We start from the raw sequence: 21861 nt of genomic DNA, 5'->3' as shown, positions 1-21861 counted from the left end.
AGCATTGTAAATAACTTTTCTGTACTTTGTTTGTGATCATGTACAAAAGACAATGTAGTTACAGTCTTATGAATAAGCAGTAAACAGTGTGTACTTTATATAGTAGACCATGGAGTAAAGTGCTTAAAAGGCCAGATACCTCCATTTCTTAATAAAAGCAAAACAAAAATAAAAATCTTTTCAGTATAAAACTTACTTAAGGACTTCTATGGTACCCCAAAACCGGAGAAGGACGAAGGGGAATGTCAAATACGCTAAATTCAGGCGAGTTGCAACAGATGTAACAATGTCGTATGCAAACTTTACTTTGGGCCCTCTGCTTAAAATGTGTGGGCGCACAGAGCGTCGAACCTGGGGAGTAACAAGTTCATTTATAAGCACAGAACCTGATGACAAACCCTTACAAAATTTTAACAAACAGGAAATTAAATTCACAAACTCTTGTCTATCGTAATTATAGAAACCATCTTTTTACATGCTTAGGACAAAATGAAATTACGCTTAGGGCAAAGAGAAATGAAAATTTTCAACATTCAGGAAATTAAAATCACAATATGAGTCTTGTCTATCATTATTAAAGAAAACATCTTTTTAACAAGTCTTGTCTATCGTGATAATAGCAACCAATGAAGCTTGCTTACCATCTGCATAACAAATCTGAAAGGTAACTGCAATAAGTATAATACCCACAGCCATTAAGATTACTAACTAGGGAAGGATATTCAAACACTTACTGTTCTGGCAACTACAGTAAAGAAGGCCCCACCAATAAATGTGAGGTAATAGCCTGGGTAGAAACCATGCCACAATGAGGAAAGCATGTAAGTGAATAGGGTCTTCTGGAAAGGTGCTCTTTCATACACCATAAAGCGAAGCCACTTCATCGTTCCCGAGTTCCAAGCTTCTAAACTTTCACGTAAGTTTGACCCAAACTGAAAAGTATTCATTTATTTAATATAATATTCAATATATAACTGCATATGCTTTTTTTACCATTAAATGAATGAACATGCACACTTGAACCCTTCAGTAACCTGCTGTAGTTTCCAAAATGAATGTCAATTCTTGGGAAAAAAAAAAAAATGGAGCCTGAATTTTAACTGTTACTTTAGAAACTAAACTAACAAACCTGAGGTCTTAACAATAGGATAATCTTCTAGTGCCAACTGGAAACCGATTAAAAAACAATAAAAGATTATAAAGCAAGGAATCTGTGGCATCTGGCAACTCTTGTGTATACAAGGTGGAAGGTGGTCACTGACCGGGCTACAGAAAATGTGTAAAATTTAACCTATTAATGTTAGTTTATATTCTTGAAATGCCATAATTATACAATCACTGAAGTACTACAACAGTCAAATTCCCTATGAGTGAGCCCAAACTGACACCCACTTGAACACTTTTTAAGATCAATTAAGCTGGCATGACTGGATACATTTCACACACACAAGGCTATTTATGATCAACAGGTTTGTAAGAAAAACCAACACTTAACTAGACTTACCTCAATACCCAGGACATTAACATTGGAAACAAGATCCCACTTTGCAGCACCATGATTGTCATAACCATTGAATCCCATTCCTGACATGTTACAGATGCTATCTGCAAGGATCCAACCCGTGTAATACACATGACGAGTAAGTGAAGTGACTGCTACAATGTACATTGTCTTGTACAAAAAGGAAGACTTGAAAAAGTAGGGTTCTGTAAGAGATATTAATACACATCTTATTCAGTAAGAATGTATCAAAAATTTAATTATTTTATTGTAAAAGTGTAACCTTTGTAAATGATCATCATCATCAGTAGTATTGAAACATTCACTAATAATAACATTTACTTTCAATTATTTCATATGAAAGATGCAAAATAGGCCATAACCTGCTAAACAGGCTTCCAAAGAAAAGAATGCCCTTTATGTTACACAGATCATAATAAATTAAACTTACAAACAATAAATTAATAAACAGGCATTAAAACCATGTTTCCAAATTAAGGAATTGCAAAATGCTTTCTGGAAGGGAGGGCATGGAGATTAAATTCTCAGTATTTATAAACTATGAAAAATTAACAAGTAGTATCCAGGTAATATAACTTAAGGGACTTCAATGATCAGGTTTTGTTTATGCTCAAGTATGGAAAAATAAAAAAATATTTCTTAAAAGAAAAACCCACCAATGCTGAAATGAATGCAACTGATACTTTTATGATGAACCTTGAAAAGTGGCTTCTTTATTTCCAAGGTAAAAAACCCATCATGCCTTACTCTTCTTTTCCTCAGTTTGTCTACCGTATAAAAAGCCTGCACTTCATATCAAAATGTGCTCTTTTCCATCCTGTGTTGTTCATTTACAGTGAACCAAATTATTAACTAGCAAAAACAAAACCTTTCTGGGACAAAGAAAAATATTATGTTCAAGTTACAGTACTTCAAGAAATTAATACAATAAGGACAGTTATCAACTAACACTTAAGGATAATTAATCCCCTTATAATAGTTTTATAATTACTTGTGAAATATGATTTCTAAAACAAAACCCAACCTAAAGACCATATGCATTTTCAGAAGCAGTTTTTACAATTTCTGTAATACAACCTTTTACTACTTTACCTGTTAAATGAGATATAGGAAACTTTGGCAATATAGCAACTGTCACAAAGGCACACACAAATGAGAATCCAGCCTTGGAAAGAGATACATTTGTAGGATCAGGTTCCTCCTCTGGTTTCAATATTCGTTTTGTTACCTTTGCATCTTCGGGATTTTCATTTCTGTTGCTATCAAGGGAATCCTGAAATAAAATTTTGTTTAATCTACTTTTTGTTCTGAGTGACTTCAATTAATATTCAGGTTTTATTCCTAATAATTCAGCTTTTATTTCCTTTTTAATCATCAGTTACAGTGAATTGCAATAAACTAATTTGTGCTATGAGTGATTATACTTGATAATTTAATTATGAATTTAAATTCAAATGGGCACATCATCATCATTACAAATAATTTCAATAAGACCCCAAAGTCACACTTCTAGACTACTATAAGAGTTCACCTGGAGACTTACTTAAATACATACATAACTTAAAAACTGGGGCAAGTTGCTATGGACAGCTTAGTAAGAAGGAACCAGAGTGAAGAGATGAATATTAAAATAAGAAAGCAATGGAAGTGTACCAAAAAGACTACACAGAGAATTTAGTACCACCAAAATTGTCATCCAATGCATACCGTAAGTATGAAAAAAATAAAGTCCACAGTAGTATATATGTAGTGTATTGCTAAATACAGGTAGCTTTCACCAACTTGATCAGAGGCCAATTGATCAAGCTGGCAAAAGCTATCTGTTATTTAGCAATTATACTACATATAGGTACACTACTGTGGAATATTTTTCCAATCATATGATTATTATCAATCTGTTGTATCATTCCTATTTTAGAATTAGTAATTTATGTATACATAATGGGAGTCTGACCATAAAAAAAATTCTTCTTAAGATGAGTCAAACATAGCATTACAAATATGCTAAATAAACCTTAAAAACCTAGAAATCATTGGAGTTACAAATGACATTTTCAAACTAGTGAATTTCAAGAAAAAATTGTGACTCTTCTAGTGGTGATTTGTACATTTTTATAATTCATCTATAGTATTTTCAGCATTAATAGAGGAACCAATTAACTGAAAGTTCCTCAAAAAGTTTGACTTTCACAGGGAATTCATGCAGCATGAAAGTATATTTAGTTAGTTTTTGGTTATTATATAAACCACTTTGCACTGAAACTTGCCTTGGGAACAGTATGGTTAAGGGCCCTTTTAGCATAATGAGTACCCTCAATAAAGTCTTGATAGTCAGCAAACATGAAAAAAGGTCCTGCAAGTACTGAGTGAAAGTTGATCATGTAACTGAAGTACTGTAAAGCGGAAGGTTTTTTCCTGTAATAAAATAAAATATGAAAATTCCTGATCTATAGTACTAATATAAGTTCCTGAATACCCTACTTACTGAAATTACAAAAGCACAACCAAGTATATGAATCATAATACGTAAACAACTTTTGAAATCCTAGGGGTTATTTGTCTCATTTGCTGTTTACAACTTGTGCTGTGCTCGTCTAAATTTACACTCACATTCTAAGCCATAAATGTATGTATACACAAAAAATTACTACTTGCTCACAAAAGAACAGTACTTGGAACTACAGTTTACTCAATTTCTAACTGCTTACTAGCAATGATAGCTTTTCCAGTAAGTAACTTCTAACTAGTAGTATACTACACTGAGTATCCTTGTATCTCAAGCCATTAACATTTACAAGAAAATCCTCAGTGTGTACCTTAGAACCAACTCCCTCTGCAATGGAGTAAGTTCTTCATCTTTCAGTCCTGACAACCCATCATGAAGACTGTAAGCAAGCGCTGTGGCTTTCTGGACCATGATCATCATAGGACCTAAAGCAAAGGGAAAAGTATAAACAAGTAAAAAGTACTGCCAGATCTCAAAATTATGGTTCACTGTAGCTTGAATTGCTTCCAAAGTTTTACAACATGGGTAACAATATAACTCGCATTAAAAACCATGAGAATTTTCTCCTCGTTGACGCCGTCAATAGAAATTATACATTTTTCAATTTATAGAGCAATTACAAGGTTTCTGTAGTACTATATGTACATGGAGAGCTTTGAATATGAAAAGCAAATCACATTACTGATTCTGAATATTGTATATCCTGTGCCACATTCTACAATGCTTGAATTAACCCAGTAATTAGAAAAGAAAACAAGTCTTACAGGTCTACTTACCAGTAACATCAATAACAAAAACACCATCCTCATACAATTGCCGTTGTATATGCATGACACTCAAAAATGTTATTGATGATATCAAAGTCACATGGTGTATCAATGTTATTGGTAATGTGATCATAAGAATATAGCAGCCAATCACTAGAACCAGAGCTAAGACAACTTGCCTGAAAGAAAAAAATGTGATTAATTCAAATGAAGCCTTTCTTCTTGACAAACTTTAACACAACTATACAAATTATAGAAAGCACATCAATTTATTTACAATTTCAGAAAGCTCTGGCTTTCTTCTGTACACTGGAAACAACTTCACTTTGTCAATGCTATCAGTAATATTGTCTAAAAACACATTTGATAACCCATGCAAAATGTTTATGCCTTAAAATAGTTAACATATTTAAAGCAGAAAAACGTTAACTTTGGACTTTTTGGTCTCAACAGGTTTCACCATTTAATACCCAGCAACAATATAATTGCATCTTTAATGTAAATTAAAAACAAATTAGTATACATACTTTCCAAAACAGAAGTAAGATATTCCTAAACCAGCAACCAAAGACCCCCAATGACGTGTAGTATCAGAGACTTTAGTGGGGTGGGCCTGGACACGAAATAAGTAAGCCAAAAATAGTGCCATAAGCTGCCCCAATATAAAGTTGACCTGAAAATCATACAAAAGCAATTAGAAAAAATAAAAAATATTTCAATACTGCCACATGCAATCACAGTAGTGAACTGTACTTCTATAAATTATCTGTATTATACAGGAGGAGAGAGGCAGGACTATTACGTGTAGTAATACAAGTACGTACCATAATAAAAAATTTAAAACAATACCAAGAGATAAATAAAGGTATTATTCAATCAAACCATGATTATTATGCTAACATCCACCAGGCCTTGCAACTAGCAAGTCAAGGAAACTATAATCCACTTCTGTACTACTGACCCTGGAATCTTTATTGAATAATTATGCATAAAATGAAACTCTTGCACTACTGTACAGAAAAACTTATGCCGTATAGAAACATAAGCTTGAAAAATTAGTTAGAACATTTCCCTCCATTAATTAATACAACTGTCCATAACATAACCACGAAGCAACTTAGAATTCTTTTTTATTGATTTAGGCACCACTGATAGTTTGTTTTGTTTTTAACTTACAAATGTAAAACAATAATGATTTCATATCAATCTATGTACCAGTATAATCTTACATAAAGCTAAGTTGCGTATAATACATTATACTTTCAGGAATAACATGGGATTCTAAAACCTCTGTTATGCAGACAATAACAAAGTTTACCGCAGTACAGCAAATACAATACATTTATAATAAACATTCTCTTGCTCTGAACATACTTTACCAAATGTACTAAAAATTCTGGTTGAAACTGTATTTTGCTTACTTATTCACAAAATAGAAAGATATCATTCTTTATACCACACACACTTGGAACCTCCTGTAAAATCCTCTCTTCAAGACCACTTGAAGACCTTCAAGACAATATTTCTCCAAGTTGTGCCTCATACCAAATGGGAACTCAAGAGTTAGACAGTACAAATTTACAAAGATACCAATTTTATGTTATCTAATGTACTAGTTTAAAACTAATTACCAACATTTATACATCAACAGAAAAATAAGTTATTGATAACGAAGCAATAAATATTAATCATGAACGTCACTTTTGGCTACTGATTTCCATTTAACACTTACCAAAAATTATGGGTGGAAAGTTACAATTGTAATTTTATGAGGTAAAACAAAAAATGGAAAAAATGTACCACCTGCTTTTAATTTTAGTACTTTATTTCACTTTCCTTAATTAAGTTACAGTTGTAATTTTATGAGGTAAAACTAAAAATGGAAAAAATGTACCACCTGCTTTTAATTTTAGTACTTTATTTCACTTTCCTTAATTTTCTATCATGTTCTGTTGTTTTCTGGGATGGCACAGAATGCTCAACATCACTTTGTTTCAACTGCCGTAACTTTGTCAACTGAATTATCTATGGCCTCTGGGTCAACTCTATGGCCACATACAGATACAGTTGTGACAATACAATATCCCAATTAATTTTCTACTTTTAATTTCTTGATAATACTTGTACAGCACTTATTACAAAAATTATGTAACTACTGTACTCTCTTAACTGTAAGCATAGTATTCTTCCTTTGCTAAATTTTTCCTTTTCCATACACATTCTATTCTGTAGAATTTTGCTGTGCAACTTCAAAATCTGTGACTTTTTTTTAATTAGTAAGTCTTCTCATTATGAGTACTTAACAGAATCCATCTGAAAAAAAAATGCAACATTAATGGAGCCAGAGGTTTTCAACCTGTATGAAATTGGAACTACCATAGTTGCTTACTCAGGCACTCTAGTTTCCTGGTGATATTCTTGGTACTGATGTCACCATCCAACTAAAGCACATGGCTTTCTTAAGAGTGACCATGAGATACCATTGTCAACACCAGTAATAAAACATTAATAGGTCTTTTACTAGCAGTCATTAATCCAAAGTTCTCCTATATTTTCTGCCCTATTGATGCATCACATATGTACTAAAGAACTTTTCTGAGACAGACAAATTGGAGATGGAGGAGCCAAGATGTAAATGTCTGCATCGTAAGTGTCTCATATGATTATGACTCACATAACCAAAAGGAAACTGGTATTTCACCAATTTCACTAGCTTAAATGCCAAGGGGCAAAGTAGGTAGAGTGGGCATAGCAGAGACAGGCGGGTAGATACCTCAGTCTGCAAGGAAAACAAGTGTGAAATGGGCATGGCAGGTAGCAAGCCAGTCAGCAAAAGCAAACCTTAGCTGGTTCTGTTACCATCCTTCACACTAAATTCACAGCCATCATCACAGCAGATCATGCACATGATTAATGGGGAGAAAGAAGTATCTGCAATGGCCAATGCAAGCAAGAGTAGAGGATGACATGAGGGGACATGTGTGAGATTAACTGAAAATCTTCACATACTTCCCGCCACTTACAAAACAGTAATAGCCCAAAATATTATGCATATACATACAGTATATACTATCTGACTTAGAAAAGTAGGAAAGTACAGCATATCACAAAATACTGTAATCCCAATGAAAAGATTGCTGGCATTAACAGTGCTATATTGTAACAAACAAAATGATATAGAAGAAATAATAATATATGATTAGCACTTACCAATACCACTAAACTTAACAACACATTAGGAAACAACAATGGGTTGAAGACAGCAGATCAAACTACAAGATAAAAAAAAAGAAAATATCACCTAGAATTAACAGTTTTGTTAACATTAGAAATGTTTAAAGCCTAAGATATAATCACAGGCAATTAATTATCATTAGTACTATTTTTCAGAAGATAAACAGCTATTTATAACGAAGTAGCCTACAGGACCACTTAAGTTCCACAATGGATGAGTGGGTTGCGTACTCGACTACCAATCTGGTAGTTTGAGTTCGCTCCTGGCTGGTGCCAGAGCGAAATCAGAGGAACTTATTTCTAATCATTAAAAATTCATTTCTTGATATAATGTGGTTTGGATCCCATAATAAGCTGTAAGTCCCATTACTAAGTAAGCAATTGGTTCATAGCCACGTAAAAAAAATCTAAATCCTTCGGGCCAGGCCTAAGAGAGCTGTTAATCAGCTCAGTGGTATGGTTAAACTGAGATGAACAGGGCCCACTGACTTTCTTGGTAAATCAGAAATATACCAAAGTGAATGATAAGCTTGGGACCAACATTACACTAAATGTGGTTTTAAGTAAAATGAGATAACATAGAGTAATTTGTGTATATTAAGAATTTAGTACATCATTACATACTTGAAAATCACTATAACCCTACACAGTGCTTACTTAACTGAATAATGTTGATCAGAAATAAAACAGGAGCAGAATTATCAATTTTCAACCATACATAACTGATACTCATACACAAAATAACAAATTCAAAATGGAGAAAACACCAAATTATGCAAAGTAGTAATAAAGGTGGCTTACCTTCACTTGGTGCCTAAAATATAAAACTGGAGGAGTAAATGAGAACGACAACCTGCCTTCACTTATTCAGTAATTAAATAATTTGTCATGTTTGCAATAAGATTATGTCGCAAAAATATTGGGAAACATAAAGCACATATACAAAACAGGGTAAAATGTGAATCTTGAAAATCTGCTAGACAACAGTTTAGAGCAAAAAATACATGTAACATTTCTATATATTTTCATATGTAGTTTCTGGCAAACTGGAAATTTGATAAGAAGTAGTGCAGTAGTATTTATATTTTAGAACTTTCTTTTGTGCTTTTTTTTTTTTTTTTTTTACTAACACAATAAAGTAGCACAAAAGCTGAAATGGTACAGTGATATTGAATATGAAAATAAAAAATTCTAAAGATTTCATGACTAGCTTTTGATAATTGTACAGCTGGTACCACTTCTTAGCAGGATCAAGAAATATGATATTGTTATGATACAATAAAGTTTGTTCATACTTACCTGGCAGATATATATATAGCTGTATTTTCCGAAGTCCGACAGAATTTTAAAAACTTACGACACACGTAGCGGGAGTCAGGTGGTTAGTACCCATTCCCGCTGCTGGGAGGCGGGTATCAGGAACCATTCCCATTTTCTATTCATATTTTTTATTTCCACTGTCTCCTGAGGGGAGGTGGGTGGGTACTTAAAATATATATATCTGCCAGGTAAGTATGAACAAACTTTATTGTATCATAACAATATCATTTTGTTCATGAAACTTACCTGTCAGATATATATACTATAGCTGAATCCCACCTTTGGTGGTGGGAATAGACAGAATAGAAGATTTTAGGAAACATATACATGCAGATAATTGATATCTTGGTTCCTTACCTGTTAGCATAGCTAACTTCGTGATTACTGTCACCTAAGTCTGCTTCTGCTACTAGAGTTGCCAGTGAGGTAGAGACCTATATAGCTGGTGCACTCCAGATGATCTGTCAACGGGGGCGTGACCACGATGTGACTAGACCATTGACCATACAATGAGGGCAACGAAGTAAAAAACAACCACCTGGCCTAGTTTACCAAAGGTATCCCACTAGACTAGACTAAAGGAAGGGAGATCCGCCCCCAGGCGGTCGACCCCACAACCAAAAAACACACAATATTAAAAACTACCTCCTGCCCCCAAAACAGTGTCTGCAGCAACGTATGGTCCTAGCGAGTAGCAATTTTCGTATGTTGCTTTCACCTCCCACAGGTAGTGTGAAGCGAACACCGAATTGCTTCGCCAATATGTGGCACTCAAAATGTCACTGAGTGCCATATTTTTGTGAAAGGCTACCGAGGTGGCGATAGCCCTCACCTCGTGGGCGTTCACTTTTAGAAGCTTCATGTCACTATCACTGCACGTGGCATGGGCTTCCTTAATAGTGTTCCTCAAGAAGAACGCCAGAGCGTTCTTCGACATAGGAAGATCTGGTTTCTTCACAGAGCGCCACAAGTTATCAGAAGGGCCTCTGCAGTCTTTAGTTCTTTCTAAATAGAATTTGAGAGCCCTGACAGGGCACAGGACTCTCTCTGGTTCATGTCCCACGATTTCCGTCAAACCCTTGATTTCGAACGTCTTCGGCCAAGGGTTGGGAAAGGTTTTTGTTCTTTGCTAAGACCGTAGGGCTTAAAGAACAAACAGCACTATGATCCTTAAACCCAATCTGTTTGCTTATAACCTGGATCTTGCTAACTCTCTTCGCCGTCGCCAGAGCAGTTAGGAAAAGGGTCTTTCTCGTCAGGTTCCTAAGCGAAGCTGAGTGGAGCGGTTCGAACTGACTTGGCCACAGGAACTTAAGCACCAAGTCTAAGTTCCATGATGGTACTTTTGGCTGTTATTTGCCAAGTCCAGTCCTCTATGTCTGAAGACTACGGAAAGCACGCTCCTGTAGCCCTTTATCGTAGGTACCGCTAATTTCACTTCTCTCAAGTAAAGAAGGAAATCCGCTATCTGGCTCACAGAGGTGGAGGTGGAGGAAATGCCCTTCTTCCTGCACCAACTTCTGAAGACAGCCCACTTAGATTGGTACACTGCGACCGAGGAAGGTCTCCTTGCAGTGGCGATCGTCTTTGCCACAGGTCTTGAAAAACCATTCGCTCTGGCCAACTTCTGGATAGTCTGAACGCAGTCAGACTCAGAGCGGGGAGGTTTTTGTGGTACCTCTCGAAGTGGGGCTGTCTGAGTAGATCTTTCCTTAGGGGCAGAGTCCTCGGGAAGTCTATCAGGAAGGACATTACCTCAGTGAACCAGTCGGTCGCCGACCAGAAGGGGGCGATGAGGGTCATCCTCGCTCCCTCTGATGCCGCGAATTTCCTCATTACCTCCCCTAGGATCTTGAACGGGGGAAAGGCGTAGAGGTCTAGTCCCGACCAATCCCAAAGAAGGGCGTCTACTGCTACTGCTCCCGGGTCCAGAACCAGTGAGCAGTACAGCGGAAGTCTCCTTGTTCTGGAAGTTGCGAATATGTCCACAAGAGGACATCCCCACAACTTCCACAGCGTCTGGCATACGTCCTGATGTAGGGTCCATTCCGTCGGCAGAAGCTGCCCTTGCCGACTGAGAAGGTCTGCTCGAACGTTTTCCACTCCTGACACAAACCTTGTCAGGATAGTGACATCTTGTGACTTCGCCCACAACAGGATTTCCTTCGCGAGGACGAACAGAGAACGAGAGTGGGTTCCTCCCTGTTTCCTGAGGTATGCCAGGGCTGTGGTGTTGTCCGAGTTGATCTGCACCACTTTGTTGGAGACTTCTTCTTGAAAGAACTGGAGCACAAGATGAATTGCTGCCAGTTCCTTGAGATTTATGTGCCAGGACACCTGTTCCCCTCTCCAGGTGCCTGACACTTCCTAGTGTTGTTCCCCACCCCGTGGAAGACGCGTCGGAGAACATCACTAGGTCGGGGTTCCGAAGCTTGAGCGAAAGCCCTTCTGCAAGCTTCCGCGGATCTGACCACCTCTTAGGTGTTCCTCCACCTCTTCTGTCAACAAGCAACAAGATCGCTTCTAGATCTTGTTCGCGCTTCCAGTTGTTCGACAGGAAGAATTGAAGTGGTCTAAGGTGCAACCTTCCTAGGGAAACAAACTTCTCCAGTGAGGAAATGGTCCCCAGCAGACTCATCCATTCCCTCACCGAGCATGTTTCCTTCCCCAGAAAGGTTGACACTTTGCTTAGGCACTGAAGTTGTCGCCCCTGGGACGGAAAAGCCCTACCAGAAGCCCCAGGGACTTCGCTAACGACAAGGTCGTGTGAAGGTCCTCCAGACACCGGTCTTTCGATGAGGCTCGAATAAGCCAGTCGTCCAGGTAGAGAGAGATCCTGATCTTCGCAAGATGGAGCCACCTCGCAACGTTCTTCATAAGGATGGTGAAGACCATCGGTGCCGTGCTTAGACCGAAGCAGAGTGCCCTGAACTGGAATACCTTCCCCTTCAGGACAAACCGCAGGTATTTCATTGACTGGGGATGGATGGGGACGTGAAAATATGCGTCCTGGAGGTCTAGTGACACCATCTAATCCCCCGGTCTTAAAGCTGCAAGCACAGACTGAGGCGTCTCCATCTTGAACCTCTGCTTGATGACGAAGAGGTTTAGATTGCTGACATCTAGGACGGGTCGCCACCCCACTGACTGTTTCGGCACCAGGAACAGTCAGTTGTAAAAACCTGGAGAATCCAGGTCGAAGACCTGTTCCACTGCTTGCTTTATGATCATCTGATCTAGCAGATCGTAAAGCACTTTCTGCTTCTCCCCTCGATAAGAGGGAGACAAATCCCTGGTGTCGAGACAGCGGGTGACCTTTAGGAAACGGGATTCAGTAACCCTTCCTTACGATGTCCAACGACCAAGTGTCAGCACCTCTCTCTTCCCAGGCTTTCGTGAAAAGTTGAAGCCTGGTTCCTACCGGTGACTGAAGGACTTCCAAATTACTTTCTGCTCTTTGAAAGAGCGGGGGCTTTGCCTCTGGAAGTGCTTCTTCCTCGAAGCGGCTGGTTCTCGAGGAACGATCCACCCCAGAAAGGGCAGGGCTTTGACTTTCTTAGACACTAGAGACCCCTGGAAGACGAAGGAAGGCCCGCAGGACGTCCTCGATGACTGTGCTAGTAGATCTTACGTTGCTTTTTCTTGAAGGCTGGCAGTGATGTCCTTTACCATAGTCTGAGGGAAGAGATGGTCCGAAAACGGAGCATAAAGCAAATCTGCCTTTTGCGATGGTGAGACAGATTTTGCTGCGAAGTTACAGAAGAGGGATCTCTTCTTTAAAAGCCCCGTGCAGAAATGAGTCGTCAACTCCTCTGAACCATCCCTGACAGCCTTGTCCATGCGAGACACCAATCAAGAAAGTTGAAAACCTCTAACGTCCTGAAGAGGCCTTTGAGGTGAAAGTCCAATTCGCTATGGGACCAGGCGACTTTCAACGAGGACAGGAGGGCCCTTCTGGAGGCATCTACGATGCTCCCAAAGTCCCCCTGAGCTGAAGCTGGAAGTCTAATACCGACGTTTTCTCCCGTCTCGTACCACATGCCCGCTTTCCCGCTGAGTCTTGAAGGCGGAAGAGCGAACAATGTTTTACCTGAAGCTTTCCTTCTCTCCATCCAATCATGGACTTTGCGTAGCGCTCTCTTCGTGGAAAGTGACTTCTTCATCTTCACAAAGCCCGAGACCTTGGAAGCTTTGGAGGAAGAAAGTTGAGAGGGAGGAGTGAGCGGAGCTTCAGGATAAAAGGTGTCCCCAAACTCAGATTGAAGAAGACGAGTCAGGACTTTGTAGTCTGTAGAGACAGGAGCTAACTGCTGCTCCTCGTCAGCTTCGACTGAAGCGTCACTAACTTCCTCTTCCGATACAGGAGAAGTAGGAGGAAGTAAAGATGATACCAAAGTGGAACGCTGTGAATTCGAATGAACCGCTGACTCTTGAGCTGGAGAATCCTCTAAAAAGAGAGGGCGGCAAACAGGTACTGCTTCCACATCCACCTGAGCTTCCGCTGGTGCGGGTCTGGCGTCCACTGGCGCGCGTTTGGCGTCTAATCTCACACGTCTGGCGTCGGCTGGCACGCGCTTGGCGTCAACTGGCGCACGTTTGTCGTCCGCTGGCGCGCGCGCTTGGCGTCCACTGGAGTGCGCTTAGCGTCCACAGGTGCACTCCTGGGTGCATCTGGCGCTCACCTGACGTCCGTCCGAACGTCAGGTTCACGCTGCACCTGTTCCGTAAGAGCGGGTAATGCCGCTTCCCAAGAGCGAGAAACAAGCTCATCATCTCCTCTAGAGAGCCGCTGGGGAGCAGTACGAACTCTAGAGGGAAACGAAAATGGAAAGAGAGACGAGCGAGGAGAAGGAGAGGGAGACTGTCTAGTCTTCTTCACTGGTAGTCTGTCATCCTTCCTGCGACGACGAGGAAGCGTCTCTCTTGAAGCAAGAACATCCGCAAGTTGCTGCTGCAACGTTCGAAGAATCCTCTGGGTCGGTGAAGCCTCCTTTTCTGGGGAGGGGCTGATCCTGTGAGAAGGCGAGTGGCGAGGGGACACCTTCTTCCTTCTCACAGGAACCGCCTCTTCACGCACTCTGGAGCGACTGGGGCGCTCGAAAGAGTCAACATCCGAAGACTCTCTACACCTCTTCTGCAGCGGAAAAGCTGCGAAGACATTATCAGGCGAAGATCGATGTTCTGGCGAACAACTTGGATGTGAAGCGTCCCGATCACAAACGCTCCTTTTCAGCGGGCATGACACTGAATGAGAGCTCCACCCCTTACGCAGGGAGGAAGCCTCCGATGAAGAAAAGCACTCCTTGAGGAGACGTGCACGCGCACGCTCCTTGGCAGTCTGGGTAGCGTCATCAGATACTGCCGAAGGCACGTCAGATCGGTGGGGGTTCCTCGTAACCCTCCTTCGGCTTTCGACATGCTCTCTCCCTGTAACCTGGGAGTCAAGCAGAGGTCCCAGCCTAGAGGCGAAATGAGGCCGATCTGACGCACCCTCCACTACACAAGGGGCACTATCACTGCACTTAGGTACTTCACTTTTGCTCTCTAGAGCAAGCACTTTCGATTCTAAGTTGCGAATCGATTCCAAAATCAAAGACAGGTTATTACCTTCTACAGACACTGTTTCAGGGCCCGAAGGCAACACTACAGGGTTAGGAGCATTAACTACAGAAGGAGGGTTAACAGGAGAAACATTAACTTCTTGTCTACCTGACACACTCCTGGAGGAAGACCTCCTTAACCTATCACGTTAAAGCTTTTTAAGATAGGTGTCTTACGCCTTCCACTCAGAATCTGTAAGACATTCACACTCCTTGCAGCGGTCCTCATACACACATTCATGCTCCCTGCAACTTTTACACACAGTATGTGGGTCTACTGAAGCTTTCAGTAGCCTACCTCTACAATCACTCTTAGAGCAAAACCTGGCGCTAGCGGAACTAGTCCCAGACATCTTAAACCAAAGAGAAATCTATGCCAAAATCAATTCAATCCAGAAATAACGTGCCTAGCCACCGATCCAAAGTCAGATAACCAAAAAACCAAAAAGGGATACTCAAGTAGCTAAAGTTTCCAAAATCCAGACGGAGGTGCTGCAAACAGATGTTTACAACACCGGCGACAGAAAAAATGATATTGTTAAGATACAATAAAGTTTGTTCATACTTACCTGGCAGATATATATATAGCTGTATTCTCTGAAGTCCGACAGAATTTCTAAAACTTACGACACACGTAGTGGGAGTTAGGGTGGTTAGTACCCATTCCCGCCGCTGGGAGGCGGGTAACAGGAACCATTCCCATTTTCTATCAGATTTCTATCTCCACTGTCTCCTGAGGGGAGGTGGGTGGGTACTAAAAATATATATATCTGCCAGGTAAGTATGAACAAACTTTATTGTATCTTAACAATATCATTTTGTTCATGAAACTTACCTGTCAGATATATATATAGCTGAATCCCACCTTTGGCGGTGGGAGAGACAGAAAAAGGATTTTAGAAAAAACATAGAAATGTATATTGATTGACATCTTGGTTCCTTACCTGTTAGCATAGCTGACTTCGTGATTACTGTCACCCAAGCCTGCTTCTGCTTCACTAGAGTTTACCAACCAAGGTAGTGACCCTGTGTAGTTGGTGCGCTCTAGATGATCTGTCAACAGGGACGGGACCACAATGTGACTAGACCATGACCATACTTCTGAGGGCAACGAGGCAAAAACCACCACCTAAGTTAGCCTAACAACAAATTCCCATATACCAAAGGCTAAAGGAAGGGACGACTGTACTCGGCAGCCGACCCTACAACCATAAACATACAAATATTAAAAACTCACCTACCCTTTTCTATGGGAAAGGATGAGTGCTACCTCCTGCCCCAAAATAGTGTCTGCGGCGACGTATGGTCCGAGAGAGTAACAGCTTTCATAGGTCGTTCTTCTACCTCCCGAAGGTAGTGCGAGGCGAACACTGAGTTACTCCTCCAAAAAGTAGCACTTAAAATGTCTTTAAGAGCCATGTTTTTCTGAAAGGCTATTGAGGTCGAAATAGCCCTTACTTTGTGCGCATTAACTTTTAGTATCTTCAAGTCGCTGTCTTTGCAAGAAGCGTGCGCCTCTTTAATGGTTTTCCTTAAAAAGAATGCCAGTGCATTCTTGGACATGGGCATGTTTGGTCTCTTGACCGAACACCATAAGTTCTCCGCAGAACCTCGGCAATCCTTCGTTCTACGAATATACTCTCTAAGAGCCCTAACAGGACACAGGACTCTTTCTGGCTCTTGACCAATGATCTCTGCCATACCCTTGATCTCGAATGTTCTAGGCCATGGATTGGAAGGGTTTTCGTTTTTGGCCAGAAACGACATACTCAAAGAGCAGACTGCATTATGCCCTTTGAAACCGACGTGTTTGCTGATAGCCTGTATTTCGCTAACTCTCTTCGCCGTCGCCAGAGCAGTTAGGAATACAGTCTTCTTCGTCAAATCTCGTAGAGACGAAGAGGAAAGAGGTTCAAATCGATTTGACATTAAATTTGAGGACCACATCCAGTTCCACGAAGGTAGCTTCGGTAGTGGTACCTTGGTCGTCTCGAAAGATCTCAATAGATCATGGAGATCCTTGTTGTTAGCGAGGTCAAGACCTCTATGGCCGCAAAAACTACAGATAGGACGCTTCTGTAGCCTTTAATAGTTGACACTGCCAACTTCAGATCTTGTTTCAGATAAAGCAAGAAGTCAGCGATCTGGCTCACAGAGGTAGTGGTAGAGGAAACTCCTTTTCTCTTACACCAACTTCTAAAGGCTGCCCACTTCGATTGGTAAACCGTGATTGATGATGGTCTCCTTGCGGTGGCGATAGCTTTAGCCACTGATTTCGAAAAACCTCTCGCTCTGGCCAACTTTTGGATAGTCTGAACGCAGTCAGACTCAGAGCGGAGAGGTTTTTGTGGTACCTCTCGAAGTGGGGCTGTTTGAGTAGATCTCTCCTTAACGGAAGAGATCTCGGATAATCCACTAGGTAGAACATCACCTCTGTGAACCAGATCGCTGCGGGCCAAAAGGGGGCGATTAAAGTCAACCTCGTCCCCTCCGATGCTGCAAATTTTCTCATCATCTCCCCCCCAGGATCTGAAGAAGGGGGGGGGGAAAAGCGTAGAGATCCAGGCCCGTCCAATCCCATAGAAGGGCGTCTACTGCTACTGCTCCCGGATCGAGAAACCGGGGAGCAATAACAGAGGAAGTCTCGCCGTCCTTGATGTTGCAAAGATGTCCACTAAGGGGCATCCCCAAAGACCCCACAGTTCCTGGCATACTTCTTGATTGAGAGTCCACTCTGTCGGCAATAACTGTCCTTGTCGACTGAGGAGATCTGCCCGGACGTTCTCGGACTCCGGCAATGAATCTTGTCAATATTGTGACTTCTCTCTCCTTTGCCCAAAGTAGGATCTCTTTCGCTAGAGAAAACAGGGAGCGAGAGTGTGTTCCTCCTTGTTTCTTCAAGTATGCCAGGGCTGTGGTGTTGTCCGAGTTGACTTGAACTACACGACGGGAGACTTTGTTCTGGAAGAACTGGAGCGCTAATTGAACCGCTGCCAGCTCTTTGAAGTTGATATGCCAGGTTACCTGTTCCCCTCTCCAGGTACCTGACACTTCCTCCCCCCCTAGAGTTGCTCCCCACCCCGTGGATGACGCGTCGGAGAACAACACTAGGTCGGGGTTCTGAAGCTTGAGGGATATGCCCTCTGACAGCTTCCACGGATCGAGCCACCATCTTAGATGGTTCTTCACCTCTTCCGAGATGCTTAACTTCATGTCGAAGTTGTCCTTTTCTGTCCAGCTGTCCGACAGAAAGAACTGAAGAGGTCGGAGGTGTAGCCTCCCCAGGGAAACAAACTTCTCCAGCGAGGAAATGGTCCCCAGCAGACTCATCCATTCCCTCACCGAGCATGAATCCTTCCCTAGAAAGGCCGACACTTTTTCTATGCCTTGTTGCTGACGTTCCTGGGACGGAAAAGCCCGAAAAGCCACTGAATCCATCTGAATCCCCAGATACACGATGGACTGTGTTGGGGTCAGATGTGACTTTTTCGAAGTTCACCAGAAGTCCCAGGGACGCAGCTAAAGACAGAGTCGTTTGCAAGTCCTTCAGGCACCGGGTCTGCAAGGAGGCTCGTATGAGCCAGTCGTCCAGATAGAGCGAGATTCTGATGTTGGAAAGATGGAGCCACCTCGCCACGTTCTTCATTAAGATGGTGAAGATAAAAGGGGCCGTACTCAGTCCGAAACAAAGAGCCCTGAATTGAAAGACCTTCCCTTTCAATACGAACCGAAGGTACTTCATCGATTGGGGATGTATCGGGATGTGAAAGTAGGCGTCCTGGAGGTCGAGTGATACCATCCAATCTCCGGGTCTTAAGGCCCCCAGAACTGACTGAGGTGTCTCCATCTTGAACCTCTGCTTCTCTTATAAAGAGGTTTAGACGACTTACATCCAAGACGGGCCGCCACCCTCCCGATTGTTTCGGTACAAGAAACAATCTGTTGTAAAATCCTGGCGTTGCCAGGTCTAAAACCTGTTCCACTGCTCGTTTCTCGAGCATCTGCTCGAGCAGGTCGAAAAGAATCTTTCGCTTTGTTCGAGGATACGATGGGGACAAGTCCCTGGGAGTGGAAGTCAATGGGGGCGGCTTTATGAAAGGGATCTTGTACCCCTTCTCTATGACGTCGAGAGACCAGGTGTCTGCCTCTCTTACTCTCCAGGCTTCTGCAAACAACTGCAGCCTGGCTCCTACCGGTGACTGAAGGCACGATCTCTCACTTCTTGCCCCTAGACTTGGAAGGGGCTCTACCTCTAGGAAGGCTTCTTCCTCGAGGAGACGATCTAGCGGAAGTCCCTCCACGAAAGGGCTTCTGCTTTCTAAACGGTTGGGTTCCTGACGACGTTGAAGGGCCAGCCGGACGTCTCGAAGACTGAGCCAACAGGTCTTGTGTGGCTTTCTCTTGCAGACTAACTGCCAGATCCTTCACCATAGCTTGGGGGAAGAGATGACTCGAGAAGGGAGCATACAAAAGTTCTGTCCTCTGTGCGGGAGAGACAGACTTAGCCGCGAAGTTGCAATAAAGCGACCTTTTCTTAAGAACCCCTGCTGAAAAATGAGAGGCCTAACTCCTCTGAGCCATCCCTGACGGCCTTGTCCATGCATGACAATACACTGGACAGCTCCCCCAAGCTGATCGAGTCTGGCTTACGAGATTGGTTGTCTAAGGCTCCAAGACACCAGTCTAAGAAGTTGAATACCTCTAAGGACCTAAACAGTCCCTTCAAAAGATGGTCCAGTTCGGAAGTCGTCCAAGATACTTTAGCTGAGGCTAAAAGGGCCCTCCTTGAGGCATCAACCACGCTGGCGAAATCACCTTGAGCAGACGTAGGAACCTTCAATCCTAATTCCTCGCCTGTCTCATACCACATCCTGCCTTAAACCGCCTAAGTCCTAGGAACGGAGGCAGGGCGAAAGTAGTCCTTCCTTTTGCTTTCCTAGACTCCATCCAGGCGTTAACCTTCCGGAAAGCTCTTCTAGTAGATAACGACGTCTTCATCTTCACGAAACCTGGAGACTTGCTTGTCTTCGACGACGAAAACTGAGAGGAGGAGAAGGAGGAGCAGCAGGCTGAAAAGTATCGCCAAACGAATCACGAAGTAGTCGTGCCAAAACTTGATAATCTGACGAAGCAGACGTAGCAGGTTGTTCTTCATCAAAATCCTCCGAAGAACCGCTAAGTTCTCCTTCTTCCCTACCCGAGTGCAAGTCCGAAGGAAGAGGCAGAAGTCCTTTAGCTCCAAGTCTCCTATCCGAACGATGAAGAGAAGACGAGGGTAACGGATCCTTAACAGTCACAGGATCAGGAATCACCTTTAGAGGCGAACGTGCCAAAGTCTCGGGAACAACATCCGAGTGACAGCGAACTTCCACATTCGCGTCCACAGAGGTCTTACCAGAACGTCTACGAGCGTCCATCTGAGCGTCCAACGTAGCGTTCTCTCGAGCGTCCAAATCAGCGTCCGACCGAGCGTCCATCAAGGAGACTCTTCTAACGTCCCGCGAAGCGTCCTTACGAACGTCCCGCGAAGAAACTTGATCAACTGCCCGACTAGCGTCAACACTGTCATGTCGAAGAGGGGCCGAACGCATAGAAGTCCGTCCGACAGCTACAAAATCGTCACCTCTAGACGAACCCTGGTGAACAACACGACGTCTAGAGGGCGAAAAATCAGAAGACGGGGACGAAAAAGGAGCCGTTGGAGAAGACTGCTTAGTTCTCTTGATAGGCAGTCTATCGTCTTTCCTTCGACGAGGTACCGTCTCCTTCTGCTTCAGTAAAGCGTCTAGTTGCCGCTGCATCGCAATGATGATCTCCGTCTGAGATGTTTCCTTACGCGGAGACGAGCTGCGCTTGAGAGAAGGAGAGGGGCGAGGGGAGCCTTCATAAATTTCACTAGGAAACAGCTTGGCTTAGAGCGACTGGGGCGCTCGCGGGCGTCATCGTCGGATGACGTCCTAGACTTCTTCTGGGGCGGAAAAGCTACGCTTTCCGGAGAAGAATGCCACTCAGACAAAGCATGACGTGAAGCGTCAAGCTCTTGAAGAGTCCTCTTCAAAGGTCGCGAATCCGAACGAGATTCCCACCCCTTGCGCGGGGAGGACGCGTCGGAAGACGAGAAACAATCCTTCAGGATACGTGCTCGAGCACGCTCCTTAGCAGCCTGGGAAGCGTCCACAGAAACTGCTGAAGGGACGCCAGATCGGTGGGGGTTCCCCGTAACCCTCCTTCGGCCTTCGACATGCCCTCTCCCTGAGTCCTGGGAGTCCGGCAGAGGTCCCAGCCTAGAGGCGCTATAGGGCCGATCTGACGCCCCCTCCACTTCACTAGGGGCACTATCACTACACTTATTTTGCCTGTTTTCAAGGGCAAGCACTTTAGATTCAAGCGTCTTCAATGAATCCAGAATAAGCGAAAGGGCATTACCCTCCGCAGACACCACTTGAGGGCCCGAAGGCAACACTACGGGGTTAGGAGATACAAAATCTAAAGGAGGGTTAGAAGGGGATACATTAATACCCTGTCTGCTACCCGACTTACTCCTGGAGGAAGACCTCCTAATCCTATCACGTTCTAACTTCTTTACGTAGGATTCATACGTCTTCCATTGTAAATCATCCAAGCTTTCACACTCATTACAGCGCAAATCATATTTACACTCTTGCCCCCTACACCCTTTACACAATGTGTGAGGATCAACCAAGGCTTTAGGAAGCCTAACCTTGCATTCCACTTTCGAACACAACCTGGCGCTAGCCGAACTACATCCAGACATATTTAAGGGAAAAAATCTAAGCCAAATTCAAAAAACAGTCCAAATCACGTATGCCAAGCTATCGATCCAATCAAAAAACCAAAAAGTCAAGAGGATACTCAAGCAATGAAAAGTTTTCCAAAATCCTGAGGCGGAGG

General features: G+C 42.5%; 1 protein-coding gene across 3 annotated transcripts in view; it reads right to left on the bottom strand.

Annotated features, from left to right (window-relative positions):
- LOC135208831 (lysophospholipid acyltransferase 6-like) overlaps nucleotides 1-21861 on the bottom strand; it is a 53614-nt gene that overhangs the window by 889 nt on the left and 30864 nt on the right. For all 3 annotated transcript variants that reach the window (XM_064241393.1, XM_064241395.1, XM_064241394.1), the window contains 8 exons: nucleotides 5323-5468; nucleotides 4805-4974; nucleotides 4339-4453; nucleotides 3790-3937; nucleotides 2615-2795; nucleotides 1505-1707; nucleotides 735-932; nucleotides 197-351 (listed from right to left, as the gene is read on the bottom strand). In XM_064241393.1, the coding sequence (XP_064097463.1) occupies nucleotides 197-351; nucleotides 735-932; nucleotides 1505-1707; nucleotides 2615-2795; nucleotides 3790-3937; nucleotides 4339-4453; nucleotides 4805-4974; nucleotides 5323-5468 (1316 nt within the window). The remainder of the gene's footprint in view (nucleotides 1-196; nucleotides 352-734; nucleotides 933-1504; nucleotides 1708-2614; nucleotides 2796-3789; nucleotides 3938-4338; nucleotides 4454-4804; nucleotides 4975-5322; nucleotides 5469-21861) is intronic.

Source organism: Macrobrachium nipponense, chromosome 35 (assembly GCF_015104395.2).
Source record: "Macrobrachium nipponense isolate FS-2020 chromosome 35, ASM1510439v2, whole genome shotgun sequence".
NCBI classification, from domain to species: domain Eukaryota; kingdom Metazoa; phylum Arthropoda; class Malacostraca; order Decapoda; family Palaemonidae; genus Macrobrachium; species Macrobrachium nipponense.
Note: the sequence above shows the minus strand (reverse complement) of the source record. Positions and strands in the feature narration are given on the sequence as shown.